General features: G+C 44.9%; 1 protein-coding gene across 1 annotated transcript; it reads right to left on the minus strand.

The window, feature by feature from the left end:
- Positions 1-1,218: 1,218 nt before the first annotated feature.
- Positions 1,219-15,096, minus strand: LOC118506360 (fibroblast growth factor receptor-like 1). The gene is made up of 5 exons (XM_036043374.1): positions 14,199-15,096; positions 2,555-2,783; positions 2,362-2,471; positions 2,056-2,287; positions 1,219-1,989 (listed from the first exon to the last, which is right to left on the minus strand). Exons 2-5 carry the CDS (start codon positions 2,670-2,672, stop codon positions 1,346-1,348), a joined length of 1,104 nt encoding a protein of 367 aa, XP_035899267.1. The 5' UTR covers positions 2,673-2,783; positions 14,199-15,096; the 3' UTR covers positions 1,219-1,345.
- Between the last annotated feature and the right edge of the window lie 272 nt (positions 15,097-15,368).

Genomic DNA, 15,368 nt, shown 5'->3' on the forward strand with positions numbered 1-15,368 from the left:
CTGATCCACAACCTTCCACCTTTAGCTTCCTGTCGTCGGCAACAGTGATTGTTTGCTTCTCCGAAGCACGAAAGTCACTGAGAATGTCGCGTCTCGACGTCATGTGGCAAGATGCTCCGCTATCCAGGTACCATCCACCGGACATTTCTGCGAAACTAGCAGACAATGCGCTTGCATACTTTGCTTCTGCTGTTTTGTTCGCGTCTGCACCACTGACACTACCACTAATACCGCTGCTACCTCCCGATCTATCACTAACACTTCGACACTTGTTCTTATAGTGTCCCATTTTTCCACATTTATGGCACTTTATGTGGGATTTGTATTTTTGTGATTGTTCTTTATGCGGTCGCGGTCCACTGTAGTATGCTGTGTCTGGAACTTGGCTTTGGAGAGGAGTCAATTCCAAAAGCCCTGCCTTTACTCGATCTACCGTGATGGTTTGGCCACTTCCAATAAGGCTCTGCCGAAAAGCTTCGTATTGCGGTCCCAAATTTCCGATCATAAACAACGCCACAATATTGTCTTCAAACTTAATGCCCACTTCGGTACAGCGTCTCCAGGCTTCCATCATTCGCCCCACATATTCATCGTTCGAAACACAATCGGCCCTGTATGTGTGCGAAAGTGTCATCACCGCCTGTAGGTGTAGCCCTTGACCGGTTTCTGCAAAAGTTTTTCGAAGCGCTTCCCATATTTGCAGCGGCGAGTCATCCTTTCCGAAATGATGCGTAATATGGTCTTCACACGCAAGGAAGATCCATCCTGCAGCTCGCGACAGCTTATCTTCGTCTGTTTCCGTCTGTGGTGCTGGAAGAACGCACTTGTACAAATCTCTTGTACGTAAAAATGCAGCCATTTTCTTCTCCCATGTCGAGAAGTTAGACCGCCCGTCCAACTTGTCGAAATTAATGCCGTCCTGGCCCATCATGGGAACTGTCCTTTCTATTCCAGCAAAACTTTACTTTTCGTTCTTCACTCTGCTGGGCAAATACTGGGCCCATAACCTGTTGTAATTTCGGAAAAAGCTCTGACGAAAAACACTCTGCTGGTTTATGCGTACAATCGGAACTGCCTTTTATTGTACCTTTTCTATGGAGAGTTTTGGCGCGACAGAACAACACATACCGCAAAATGACATTCGAAACGTCAAACGCAATGTAATGGCAGTGCTGCCAGAAAACCCTAAAAGAGATGGTATGAATTCGTATGAAATCCAACAGTTTTTTATTTATTTTTCTGCTCGCAATATATCCAACATATTTTCCTACCATAACGAAGCAAATGTAAGTATCTTACATGGCTGCTTAAAATCAATTAAATAATTAAAAGCAATTATTTACATTCACACCACATCAACCTTCTCGTACAGATGGTCTGTTCGTTCTGTACCACCAAATGTTCTTCCCCGATTCCGTTGCAACTCCGGTCCATAAACGCTAGTAGCCGGCTGAAGCTGAACCAGTGACTTTTCGTCCGCGTGTTGCTTTGCCCGCAGCACATTCAGCACAACCCACCCGAGCAGCGGCACTAGGGCCAACGCAATCGGTATCAGAAATAGTACCATAAGGCTCACATATCCACCGCCCGCTTCCTCGACGGGCGTCCCGTTGGGATGGACCAGATTGACGTACGCATCGGCCATGCTGACACCGACATAATTAATGCCGACGCACACGTAGATGCCGATGTCGCGCTCGGACGCATTGTACAGGATCAGCTTGCTCAGATAGACGTCGTACGACAGGAGCTTCTCGCCGGCGGACGGCAGCAGCTCGTACGAATTTTCCAAATAGCGGATCGATTTGTTCTGATTGAAGTTGTGCTCCCCGAGCGGTTTGTTGATGCGCCGGAACCACTTGATGGTGGGTTGCACCTTGCTGTGCACTCGGCACTGGAGCACAATTTGCGTGTCAACGATGGCGGTCGTATTGGCGGGCAGATTGTCCAACAGCTCCGGTGCCGGTATCGATTCGTCCAGTGGCCATTCTGCAAAAGGAGCGGTTGGCAGCCATTAGTTGAAAACGATCGCACGAATGGCTTCCGAAAACCTACTTGTCACCACTAGCTCAAAGGTACGCACGAGCTGTATGTCTAGCTGGGTCTGGTTGTCCGTCCGGTAGGGATGTATCGTGCACCGGTAAAGCCCGGCATCCGCCTCCGAAACGTTCTGTATCGTCAACGTTACCCGGCACGGTTTATTATCGCAATCAACTGGCTGCCAGTCGAGCGCGTTCAGGAGGGCCCGATTACTGCAGGTCACGTGCTGAAAGCCACCACCACATGGCTGACGGCGAGGTCCAAAAAACAAAACAAAAAACTGTAGACGGATGGCAACGAGTAAACGAGCAAGTAACAAACCTTAAAGTACCACTGCACATCGGAAGAATTCATGTGATCAGCGTGATGCTCCTTGATGCCACACCGCAGACGGGTATCCGTGCCGGTAGAACATTGTTGCAATTTCGGTACTGTGTGGTGGAAAAGGAAACGAAACCCAAACAAAACCGAGTTAGTGGAAGCGCGTCCAATTGATTGATTTTCCATCACCTACTTTCAGCATCGGTCGACGGTCGGCTATCAACGGCGAGCGAACGTTGCAGGCAGCAGAGCGTAAGCACAAAAAACACTGCACCGGGATGCAGTTTGGCGTACGTGGGCATCCAATTCATGACCGCACCGCACGATGAAACGTTTCCATTCGCAGGCCATACATCTTTCAGCGTGGGAATTCTTCCCTTCCGGATCCGGGTGGCTCGTTGCGCGATGGTCCGCTGCCAACGCTAAGAAGATGAGAAAGAAAGTGTGAGAAAATAATGGTTTCGGTTACCGAAATCCGACGATACGGAAAAGAACGTGGTACAGAAAATCTGTCAGTGACTGTACTTTCTTCGAACAAGAGAGGAACACTAGGAACCTCAGGAATGTTTGTTCGAAATGGGGTGTAATGTGTGATTGGGTTGGTTTTTTTCTCGCAACTTCTCGCACCCCCGGATGAGTAATCAATATATGCGAATGAAACATTTTTCACTCAATCATCGTACGCTGGTTAGCGTAAACAGATTCTGCCTGGGCGGATGCGCACGTCCGAGGAAAAGTCTCTAGAAGAAAGCTGTCGCTCAGGAGGGTTTATGCACTGATTAAACCACTTAACGGGTATTATGACAAATCGATGGTGATGTTATGGAAGGTATGTAAAAGAATTTAACGAACGATGGGTCTTCCGAATGGCACTGAGTACCCGGACCGGCTAATTGGATTGCCTGAGTCTGGTGATAGGAAATGCTGATTTCTGGTGCAAATGAGGAGAAGTTTGAACTGAATTTTGAACTTCTTTCAAAATAGGATAGGGATAGACCTAGTCGATAGTGCTCTATAGTGCAGGATAGTCTATCCTGCATAGGGATAGACTTCTGTCTACTGCTTTGGTCGCGAGACATTTTCATAATCATGATAGCCAGGAGGATGTCTCTGGTCTTCTTAGAACTATGGTAGCTCTAGATGAGTCGTCTTCGATTGGGCTCCTTGGACAAAGTCGCATTAACATCGTTCCTTCGATAGGGCGACAAGGCCCCGAGGATAAGGCTCCGTCGACAAGACTAATCAGAGAAGGCCCTTTCGACAAGGTCCTTGCGATGATGCTTCTACGCGAAACTCCTATAGACAAAGATCCTTTGACAAGGCCCCTTTGACCAGACCTCTTCGACAAATCCTTTTCCACCAGGCCCTTTGGACGATCCCTTTTCGACAAGGATCTCTCAGCAATGCGACGAGGCTTCTTCGACTAATCCTCTTCAACAAGGCCTCCTCGACAAGGTCCTTTCTACACCGCTGCTTCATCAGGGTCCATAAAACAACGCCCCGTGGACAAGGCTAATTCGACAAGGCCCTTCCAATGATGCTCCTTCGACAAGGCCCCTTCGATAAGATCCCTTCGACAAGGCCCCTTCAACAATGCTTCTTCCACAAGGTTGTTTTGATAAGGTCCCTTCGACAAAGGCCTTTTGAAAAGGTCGCTTCGACAACGCTCCTTCGACAGGGATCCGTTCATGATACCTGAAGCTCAGAAAAGTCAAAAGTATGAACAAACAGTCGACCGAACTCTTTAGGGATAACTGTTCAACCGATCCTCTACTTCGATGTTTTCCGTCTTTTAAAAATGCTTCTCACCTGATTGGTTTTCCAATTCTCTTCCGAATATTTCCTACAATCCTTCTCCTAAAGTTTTTTGGTTCGTTCTTTTTCTCTTCGTCATATTCTGAGCAAAGAGTCTTCTATAAGAGAATATCTGTCTCATCAGGGTAGATTCACGATTCTGTTTGCTCAGGTCCACTTTAGTATTTCAGACAACTATATATATCTTTCTCTCTCTCAACCTATGGATCGATTGAGAATCAAGAAAATCGCCTACATCTTCCGTATTTAAGACTATCCAGTAAGCTACTATGTAAACAAATATACTCGCTAATTAAACTCGTTAATTAGATGTGTAAACAAAATTCTTATTTTCTGAACCGCATATTCTGCTACATATATGCAGAAAAATACACAGAGAGATAAACATTATGAAAGGCTGGGAAGAACGTGTCCAGATTTCGAAACGAGTCCAGAAAAACGGAATAAGAAAGAGAGAGAGGGCTAAGAGAGAGAGGGCTAAGAGAGAGAGAGAGGGCTAAGAGAAAAGAGAGAAAAAACATTTCAAAACGACCGACTTCAAGGAAGTCTGTGCACTCCAAGGAAATCATTCCCGCAAGACGTTTTTCCCGTCCCGTTCGCAGAAGCGACGGAAGGTGCCCAGTAATCCAACAGCTCTCTAAGTACCATTATTTCTCATTCAAATAATGCGAGTAAATTCATTTGAAACGACATTTTCCGGTTCTGGCAGGTATGTATTCCGCCTGCTCTGAACTCCAGCAAGAAACTGGAATAGAAGGAAGTGTTGTTGGGCGTTATGTTGCGCATCCTTCTTTGCATCCGGATTCCGGAACCGACCAGGATGAAAACAAGACAGAGTGAAAAGAAGAAATCAGTACAGTACGCAATACTGGGAGCTTGAGAAGGGGTTATTTTGCTTGCACTTGAACTAGTTGGACTGTTGGTCCATAAATCAAACACTTGTTTGCTGTGCCACCGGTCCACCCGCTTCCGATCCACCGGTCGGTCGGTCTTCTACCGGCAAATCATTATTTATATGCGATTCGCAAGCTTTTCGCGCGTTGGACACAGGATTTTGCCTGCGTCCTTCGCCCTCGGTTCCTTCGCACCGGCTCTCAGGTCCCACAGGGTCAGTCGCGTGGAAAAGCGAGGACTAAGACAGTGGATAGCACGTTGGCATCCTACATTTCGAAGAGACGATGGGCCCAGAGACAGCTTCCCAGGCCCTCGCCGGAGAGACAAATGATAAAGAGCGCGCGGAACTACTTTCGTGCACATTATCTCCTTACTTCGTGGCGTTGCTAGCTGTTTCCATTTTCCCATTCAAGTCTACTCAGAACTCGGCGAGGGTGGCAGCCGAGCATAAATTTAAAGTAGAAGCAAGTATTCGGGTGCAGGTGCACTGAACGCTTAAGTATAAAGTGGTGGGATTTTCCGAGTACATTCCTTCCGCTGTGCCGTGCCGGGTGAGGATAATTTAAAAATGACGATTTTAAGTAGCAATTTCTTTCGGAAACATCTTAAGCAGTATTCTATCGGAGCAAACAATGGATATTCTGTGAAGGCACAAAAAGGAGAACGCTTCGCCAAGTTTTACTCTATGTTTAACCGTTTCTTTATGTTGGTGATAGCGTTAATAATTAATGAAGTTAAACTTTTCATCCATTTTAGCTTGAGCCAAGCTAGATGGTGTTCGTGGAGAAATAGGAGTTTTGTATTTTGTTGTATAGCTTTACTATTTCTTGTACTTAGAACTCTTCCTTTAATCTTTCCTTTTAGAACAGAGCGTGAGCTTAGAGCAATATTTAAAATTTACAGTGTCATCCAGGTAGGATGTCTAATGGTTTTATATAAAATGACAAGCTCTTATCCTTCTGTTGTTCTACAGCCTTCATATGGTTTGTGGCTTGCCTTTTCTGGTTTTCTTGACTTACCCGGAAACCCGGATTAAATGCCCAGTTTTATAAAACTACTACCAAGAACTACGGACATCTGCGTCGTTGCAAGAGGCGTAAATCCGACCAAAATGTGAGACCCACAGGATTGGATTGAGGATCAATGTGGTGAGGAGCAAAGTATCTGCTTGCTGCAGACTCGGACCGTGAAAGAGTCCGCATCAATTAATGGTGGCTATCTCGAGGTGGTGGAGGTGTTCTGCTACCTTCGTACGATCGTAACTTCGGAAAACAATGTAAAAAACCAACGCGGGCAAATCGTTCCTACTAAGGGTTTCACAAATTCTTACCATCCAGAAAACTCCATCAACTCATAAAAGACACGATACATCGCTCGCTGATCCAGCAGTTCTCTATAGGCACAAGTCTTGAGCTATCAAGCAACGGGTGCTAAGGACTATCTTTGACGGCTTGTGCGAGTAAAGCGTGTAGAGAAGGAGAATAAAACACGTGCTAGCAGAGCAGTTATCCTGTGTTTGTGGTCAACGCTTCATCCATTTGGTATGAGGCTTAGAAGAGCACTACGAGCTCGTTGGCTGGATCAGCTGCAGACTAATCTGTTGAGCATCTGATACTGCCGTGGTTGGAGAAATGCAGCTCTTTTCCCGAGTTTACTGAGCTTGCATAAAGAAGAAACAGAAAATGTTCGACATTAGACAGCAAAATTTGAATTCGAGTCGTAAACACTTTTCTTCAATTTTTGCTCATTTGAATTGTAAACTTTTTCTACTGTTGCTTGGCTTAACGATCTTCTAAACTTGTCTAATGGAGGCGCCTGGTGATGGAGACGCCTGGTGATGGAGACGCCTGGTGATGGAGACGCCTGGTGTTTTACTTAATTTAGTTCACAATCAAACTAACTTTATTTATAACTTGTTTATACTACAAAGTCGAGTATACAATCCTAATTACCAGGGTATGGCCCGGTTGGAGAAAATTTCACATCAACCATTAGATCGTCCTCTAGCCAGAATGGAACAGAATTGATTTACGTTTCCCACCTCCCTTGGTCAGTGACATAAGATTTTTTTACATAATATTATACTAACAATTAGACTGAGCTAGACTTTTTATCAACAAAATTTCGATGAAATTAAATTTTTATGTATGTTACAACATAAAGTTGATCAATACGACTAAGTTTTTCCATTTGAATAAAGAAAAATAAAATTGGACAATCAGAAACAGACAGGGACGATGATTTAATGTAGGATAATGGTTCAATTTGAAGATGTCGCACTTATACTTTGAGGTACTAACAAATCTTGCCGAATCGAATCTATCCCTTTTTATTCTCGGAGTCATAGGGTTTCAGAGAATCCGAGCACTAGTATGCACATACCTTTCATATTTTTAAGGTAGATGAATGGAGACAGTTATCCTTGGATAGTTAATACTTAGAATTCCTTAGATAAATAGTCCCTTAATTTCGGCTGAAGTAACTGTGTCACAGAATGCCTCAGGAAAACAAAGCATGATCTATCGTTCATGCATAGGTCTTGAGATATGATTCCTCCCATCTATACAAGCCATGGAGAAATAAAGCAAACGAAAGCTTCATAAAACACTCAACAAATCTTTCGACCGATAAGAAAACGGGTTCGTTCTCCCCTCCCCCCACCCCCACACAAGTTCCGCTTGCCCTCGCCATATCCACCAGGAGCATTAAGGGGGGAAATTTATTGCAACCTAAACTATTCCTCATTCCCAACACAACAGCATATTTCTTTCGCAAAGGAACGCATAACGTTTGATGTTTTTGCCTAGCGTCCGTTTTCACCCCCGTGTGTGTGTGTGTGTGTGCGTGTCTTCTCAATTCCTTTCATATGTGCCTTGCTTAGAGGGGAAACCTGCGTCAGGAGTTTTCCATACTTTCAGTTATCGTACAACTCACAAAGCATACCCATAAATCTTGCCAACTTCGACGTTTCAATTGACGGGAAACAGCTGGAGATGAAATGTTGCCCTGCGTTGCCGTCCGTACGACGCAAGTATGTAAAACTGTTTTGCCTTCTGTGCGGAGGGTGTGTGTGTGTGTGTGTGTAGTTTTGTAGTAGTTCGAAATTTTGGGCAACTGTAAAAATGCATCCATCTTGAGCGCTCTCGAGCGAATGCTTGAGGCAGAAGAAGTTCTGCTTAAGGTTATGGTTGTGTAGAGATGGTTAAGAAGAAAGGCATCCACCCGTAGACTGTGAGTGGACAGAGGCGTAAGACTAGAAGCGTTTTTGAAGGGGGATCAAGCTTAGGAGAGCAGTAAACTTTCACTGATTCATTGCTGTTATGATGGCAAACCGGGACGCTCTGGATGCCGAGATATGTTAGAACGAGAAGCTTTTGGCTGGCGATTGTTGTGGTTCAGTGAATTCGGTCCGATTGGAATTAGCTAATTTAACTGACGGATCAAAATGGCATCCGGCTCTGGCCACGGAGTGAGAGTAGGTAAACATTGGTTAGAAAGAAAGTTTTATGGCACCAAGGACAAGCGCTCTGTTGGAGTTCTGAAGCGCGAGGGAATAAAATCTAACCCAAGTTGATTTCAAGTCCACGAAACGAATTCTGCTTTGATGGCCACTTTCAGTACGTAATTTGAATATTCCTCCCACCCCAAAACACGCTCATCAACCGCCGAACCGAACGGCTACAAAATGGTGGAAATTTTGTAAGATTTCTAATCTGTTGCTCTTTTCATTTTGGGATCCAACGTCGAGGCAACACTCTGATTGCCTCTGATTCTGAAGCTGGTTCTTCAAGCCCCTGGGAGGGTACTAAAGCGCTTGTAGCGTTAGCGATAAGCGGCTTATCGGTAGGCCGGGGAAGGAAGCTTCGAGATTTAGTGGTCGCGTTCTCGGTATGAATGAGCTAAAAATGGCTAAATCCGGATGGGTCAAGCATTGCCAGCAAGAAGATCAAGCAGAACGGGCAGGTTAGAGCGACCATTAGATGGTTGTGTTAGATTAGTGATTGTACATCCTGCTGGTGTAGGATGAATGGTATTGCTATTTATACTCCGAACTGTCTTAGCTGGAAATGGTATTTTGTGTGTGAGTGTGGGTAAAAATAAAACGAACCAAATGATCCACACTTCGTTTTTTTGCTCGATGAAGGTCAGTGCTTTTTCGCCTAGATGGCGAAAGGTTGAAACAATATTGCTGGTGCCATTTTTGGATAGAATGATGGTGCGGAATGGTAGCAGCAATTCCAATTCCTAATGGCTTAGTAGAATCGTTTAAATTAGTTCATTGGATTATTGGTTTTTTGTTGGATTAAGCAGTACTTCCGTTCCCATGACAAGGCGTTCATTATTCAACTTTTTGAAATGAGTGAAATTGGGCATCTGGGGTCAAAACCTATCCCATGGGGTCAAAAGTCAGCACCGACAACAACATTGATGTTGAGTTACGCGCACGGGTGCTGGCTGCCAACCGGTCATACTACAGCCTGAGGAAACTTCTCCACTCTAAATACCTGTCGCGACGGACGAAGCTGGGACTGTACAGAACATAGTCCCAGTACTCACATACGCCTCTGAGACATGGACTCTGTCCAAAACTGACGAAGCCCTCTCAGCCGCGTTCGAGAGGAAGATGCTCAGAAGGATTTTTGGCCCCATATGTGTGGAAGGACAATGGAGGAGCCTCTACAACGACGAGCTCTACGAGCTGTACGATGATCTCACTATCGTACAGCGCATTAGACTCGCCAGGCTCCGGTTGGCTGGTCACGTCATGAGAATGACACCGGAAGACCCAGCCCGTAAAGTCCTTTTAGTCCGTCCACACGGACAGAGGAGGCGTGGTAGGCCCAAATTGAGATGGAGTGATGGCGTTGATGCGTCCGCCAGAACGGCCGGGATAACGGATTGGCAGACGACGGCGCTGAACCGTGAGCGGTATCGAAGATTGTTGCAGCAGACCAAGACCGCAAAGCGGTTGTAGCGCCTGATAGGTAAGTAAGTAGAAATTAAGCATCCATTTTTTGGTGTACTGATAATTTGTGTTGTTTGTTGTTTGTGCAATAGGGGGTCATCGACCGATTGATTTCTTTGAAGACGATTTCTCATTTGAATGGTGAACCTGTTATTTGGGATCCTGAATCTTAAACTGGCATAACGAAGATTGAATTTGTCAATCAAACTAAGTTGTTGGGCTGGTTCGTATTGCTTTGATTCCCAGTTGTCAACTTGAAAAAAGAAACCGTTTTGCCGTTTCCATGAAAAATGCGAGACAATCGAGAGAGAAATGAGAAAAAGTTAAGCGAAAAATGAGAGAAAAACGAGAGAAAACAAAATACCAATCGATAGAGAAACGACAGAGAAACAAGAGTAAAATGAGAGAAAATCAAATAGATGGGGAATCGAAAGAGAAATGGGAGAGAATCGTGAGAAAATAAGCGAAATATTAGGAGAGATTCCAAAAAGATATCACCGAAAATTGAGAGAGAAATGAGAAAGAAATGAGAGGGAATGGAAAGAGAAATTAGAGATAATCGAGAGAGATTCGAGATTGACTCAAGAGAGAAATGAGTGAGAATCTAGCGAAAAATTAGAGAGAATCGAGTGAGAAATGAGAAAGAAAAGAGAGAGAATCGAGAGAGAAACGAGAGAGAATCAAGAGATAAATGAGAGATAAAATGAGAGAGAAATGAGAAAGAATCGTGATAGAAAATCTCTCTCATTTCTCTTTAGATTATCTCTTGAACCCTCTCATTTGTCTCTAGATTCTTTGTCATTTCTCTTTCGATTCTCCCTCATTTCTCTCTCGTTTCTCTCTCATTTCTCCCTCTATTTTCTCTCATTTCTTTCTCGAATCTCTCAAGTTTCTCGGAATTTGCTCTCATTTGTCTCCTGATTTTCCTTCGATTCTCTCTCATTTCGCTCTCAATTTTTTCTCGATACGTTCTCATTTCTCTCTTGAGTCTCTCTCATTTTTCATTCTTTCGCCATCGATTTTCCCTCGATTACCTGTAATTTATCGCTCGATTCTTCCCCATTTCTTTCTGAGTTCTCTCACTACTCTCTCAATTCTTCCTCCACAGTATCTTTATTTGTGAAAAAAGGTTTTTTGTCCATCAAACGAATGGTCCAAAAATCGCGCCATTCGTAAATTGATCACAATTTATATGGAAATAGTTTAACCACGTCGCCGAAGCACAAACGAAATGCGGGGGGCACCACAAACAATCAAGGGCAAAAAAGTAACACTAAATCGAGCAATTTACAACACAAACATCCAAAGTCACCAAACCAAAGGCTCACATTCCATTATTTGCCGTTTACCTAGCGGATGAAGTATGAAGTTTACACATTGTAATAACGTCGACGGTGCCAACTTCAGCCGACAAACGCTGGAATGGAGCAGAAGTAATTAATAATTGATATTAAGAAAGTTTCCGCATGCAGCATGATGGCGGTGGGTGGGACATCCAGAAGTGGCCCGAGTGCCGAGAAATGTCAGCAGCATAATGGAAGAAGTTAAATAGTTGCTAATATTTTTCTCACCCACAAGAGCCCCCGTTCTTTCGCTGTCCCCATTGTAGAGCGTTTTTTGTTTTGTTCTTTCTTGCCTATTACATGGGATGGAAAGTTGCATACCGACGATGCACTTGCATGCAGAAGAAAGTGACTCTGGTGACGAAAGGCGAATGCGCATTAAGCACAGCCATGGAACGCAACACATCTGAAACGGATGTCTGTAGGAATGGTACCGATTTTTTTTCTCCTTCACACATTGCCACACACACACACTGTCCTGTTTGATGTGTATTGAGGATCCTTTCTTTGCGGTGCAGAACATTGCTGTGCACTTTTTTTTCCTCCTTTGCTTCCGGTTTTGCAATCCTTCTGCTGGTTTTGCTCAAAGTTTAATTTATTTAATTATGTGCATTTATTGTTTCGCACTGCTTCCTGCGGCAGTCAGTCGGTTGTAACAGTCGGAACAATGGAAGGTTAAGTGTTGTCAGCAGCAGACGGATCTCCTTTCTGCTCGAATCCGATTCTGAAACATTGCTGGCTGCAACAGTTTTTCCCTAGCCGAGAGCGTCTTGCATTGCATCAACTCCCGTCGTTGGCTGGGAACTGGTCGTTTTCGACCTTTCCACCACCAGCACTGAGCGCTGGAAACTTAAGTTTTCACAACGTCTGATGCCGTTTCGATGCACTGGTGCAATGATGCACGTCTTAGCAGAACAGTGGATGCCAGTTTCTTGGTAGGACATTGTTTCTTGGTAGGGAAAAGTCGAATGAAAAGTGTTTTCTTTCCATTTGATGTGTGTGTTACTGGGGGAAAGGGGGTGGTGCAAGTTATGATTTGTGGAAATGCAAGTGAAATGTAGCTGAGCGCGGGAAAGTTGTTGATAAAATGTTGAATAAATTATTTAAACAACGTGAAAGTATACTCTGTTTGATAGTTTAATCAGGAGATACAACACATGGCGATGGATGGCTTTTCCTTTACAGCACCAGCCTAGCTAAATCTCATTTAAATGAACTGTGGCTAAAAAGCAAAGGATGTCCAAAATGGCACGTCAAGATCTAGGGCTAGGGCTCACTTCTTTTGGCACTACAACCTCGAGAGGTCTCGGCCTACCATTTCTGGCTTTCTGTGACTTAGTTTTACCCGTAGTAAAGTAGTCAGCCTTACGTACGGGGAGGCGGTCAGGATGGGATTTGAACCCCGGTCCTGCCGTGTGAAGACCGGCGCCGCTGGGGCATCGGCCACCGGGCCGCTAGGGCTCACTATCACTTACTAATTATGGGATGAACTATTCGAATGTTGTGCCAAGAAAGAGAGTGAGCAACTATCTTAGGATCAGGCGAGATCACTCTGTTAACTGGTGTTCCTTGAGAGGACAATACGCTTTCCAAGAACTGAATCAGTTGGCCATGACTATCACCTCGATATCCCGATTTGATTACTTGACATATGATCTAGGCTAGTTGCAGAGGATCCGCTCACGGTCGTTGGGTGCCGTATACCAATCCGATATCCCGACTTTTCTGGAAGACGTATCGATCCCATCTTTCCGACTCAACTTGGCCCGATATGATTTTACGAGCTAGAACGCTTGGTACCATTCTCATGACATGACCGGAGCCTGGTGAGTCCAATTTGAGACGCCCTCTTCCTGATGTATAGGCATTCCAGACGTTTTGTGAATCACGTTTTCTAAGAGACTCTGAGTGAAAATGTCCTATTAACAAATCGCAGTTGTTGAGAGGGATTTAACTTCTTGAAAAAGCACAGAGTTGAGCCAATTCGTTCAAAGTGAGCGGTGCGTTCTGTAAAGATGACACCCAGCCCTCTGCCGACTTTTGTCTAATCTCTCTTATCGTTCTATAGTTGTTTCCCGAATATTCCACATACGGCATGACAATGAAAGACTATCAAGATCAGTTGGTGATTTTGAAGGATTTGCTTGATTGGCTTCGATAAGAGATAAATTAGCCAAAAATGGCCACAAAAACTCACACAGTAGTCATGTATGTACATCTGATCTGTGGAGACGCACGGTAGTTGTTGAATATCCATGATGTTTTAATTAATTGTTTGCTATTACATGTGATTTTCTACGTCAGAACGCACTGCAATAACGATTATTTCGATAATCCAATTCTGCTAAGCTTCTAATGACCCCCCTTTTGATCCTTCCGTAACCCTTACACAAACTCCAAAACCCCCGATTCAAGCCACAACTGCACGGCCTATCGTTTCCCTGATACCCTTACCGGATATCGACGCGAGGCCGGCTTAAGGCAGGGGCAATAAATAAAAAAATCAATCCAAGCCGCTGTACAACCGTTCGAAGACCGTTCGATCGGTTCAATTTAATGTGCCCCGCCGTGTCCCGAAAGGAGGCTTATTGCTATGGTTCATTAAATTTTATTGCTCCCAGCTTAGCGAACCTGAGCGTTAAAAGGGCGAGACAAACCGCTCCCTGTAATATATCGGGCGCACTAGCAGCCGGCTAGCTGCTTACCGTGGTACCGTTTTGATAAGAGACACCCTAAACACACACACGCACGCGGTACTGATAAGAAAATTGAAAAACTAGCCCGTATCAAAAAATCAACAAAGCTTTACCGATACTTACTGCAAAACTTCGTCTGTCCCACACCGACTGATAAGGGTGGCGTACGGTTGTTGAAGCACAACTTCTCCGGGGTTCCGTGTGACTTTCCTGGTTGGCAGCAGATCGATGATGAAGATTCGTTGCGTTCGGTGCTAATTGCTACACCGAACAGAATTGTTTCCTTCAAAACCGGCGTACAACGACTGTGCGCTTCCGACAACTACATTGTCTGGAGCGTTGTAAAGGGCTTCCGTTGGAGATGGGCGATCTTTACGGTCTTTCGGTGTGCCGTTATCGGTGACATTTGTCAATTGTTTTTGGCGAATTTTCGCGAACTTTGATGTTGGCCGGATGTAAGATGAACGGTAGAGGAAAACACCAGAGGAGATGCTTTTTTGATGCCACTCGCACACTATTATTGCTCTCTTTATTTTAATGGAAATAGTTGTAGATATCACCAGTTTTATAAACTTTCCCTTGCCGCCTATATCATTTGTTTACACTTTATTACACACGCAGGCACGCACCAACATGAAAGCTGTCATTTCGCACTACACTCACAAGCCATCTTGACAGCTGCGTTTGCATTACTAGTAGGCGTTGGTATTACTAAGCGATACGCACGACGGACAGCACAATACATCAATCCAGAGGATGGAGTGAGTACACACAGGTACGCACAAAACTACTATACTTGATTGTTGTTTCGAGTGGACCCTTTAGCACAGCGCAACTATTGCAGGTTCAATAAACCGATCCGGGTGCTTGCTGGCAGCCTCGCGTATCCATCGTCCGCACGGAACGGCGGTTAAAATTAGACTGGAAAATGTGTAAACACACCGTATCGCGCACTTTATTGTTATTGACTGGAAATCACCCGTACCCGCGTATCGTCGCGCGTAGTGGTGAAGCGTAAATTCACCCACCTGTAGCGGGCACCCAGTCGACGCCTCTGTGTGTGTGTGTGTGTGTGTGTGTGTGTGTGTTTGTGGAGCAAACGGTTCGATTCGAATGGGTCTCGTGACGGGCTTCGGTCCCGTCCGGTCGGTGTGCGTGGGGATGGTTTGGTATGGTTCACAGATAAATAATAAACCCCCCCCCCCCGCCTCCCGCATCATACCAACATTGCATGTATGGAGGATCAACATACACACACACACACACGTACGTGGTGAGAGAAAGTATGCGGGA

This window comes from Anopheles stephensi, chromosome 2 (assembly GCF_013141755.1).
Source record: "Anopheles stephensi strain Indian chromosome 2, UCI_ANSTEP_V1.0, whole genome shotgun sequence".
Lineage (NCBI taxonomy): Eukaryota > Metazoa > Arthropoda > Insecta > Diptera > Culicidae > Anopheles > Anopheles stephensi.

Excerpts from the sequence above, each read along its gene's own strand:
- LOC118506360 (XM_036043374.1), bottom strand. The coding sequence starts at position 2,672 with ATGAATTGGATGCCCACGTACGCCAAACTGCATCCCGGTGCAGTGTTT. Across the intron at positions 2,472-2,554 it reads ACCGTCGACCGATGCTGAAA|TACCGAAATTGCAACAATGT; the intron begins GTAGGTGATGGA and ends TCCACCACACAG. Across the intron at positions 2,288-2,361 it reads ATGTGCAGTGGTACTTTAAG|CCATGTGGTGGTGGCTTTCA; the intron begins GTTTGTTACTTG and ends CCTCGCCGTCAG.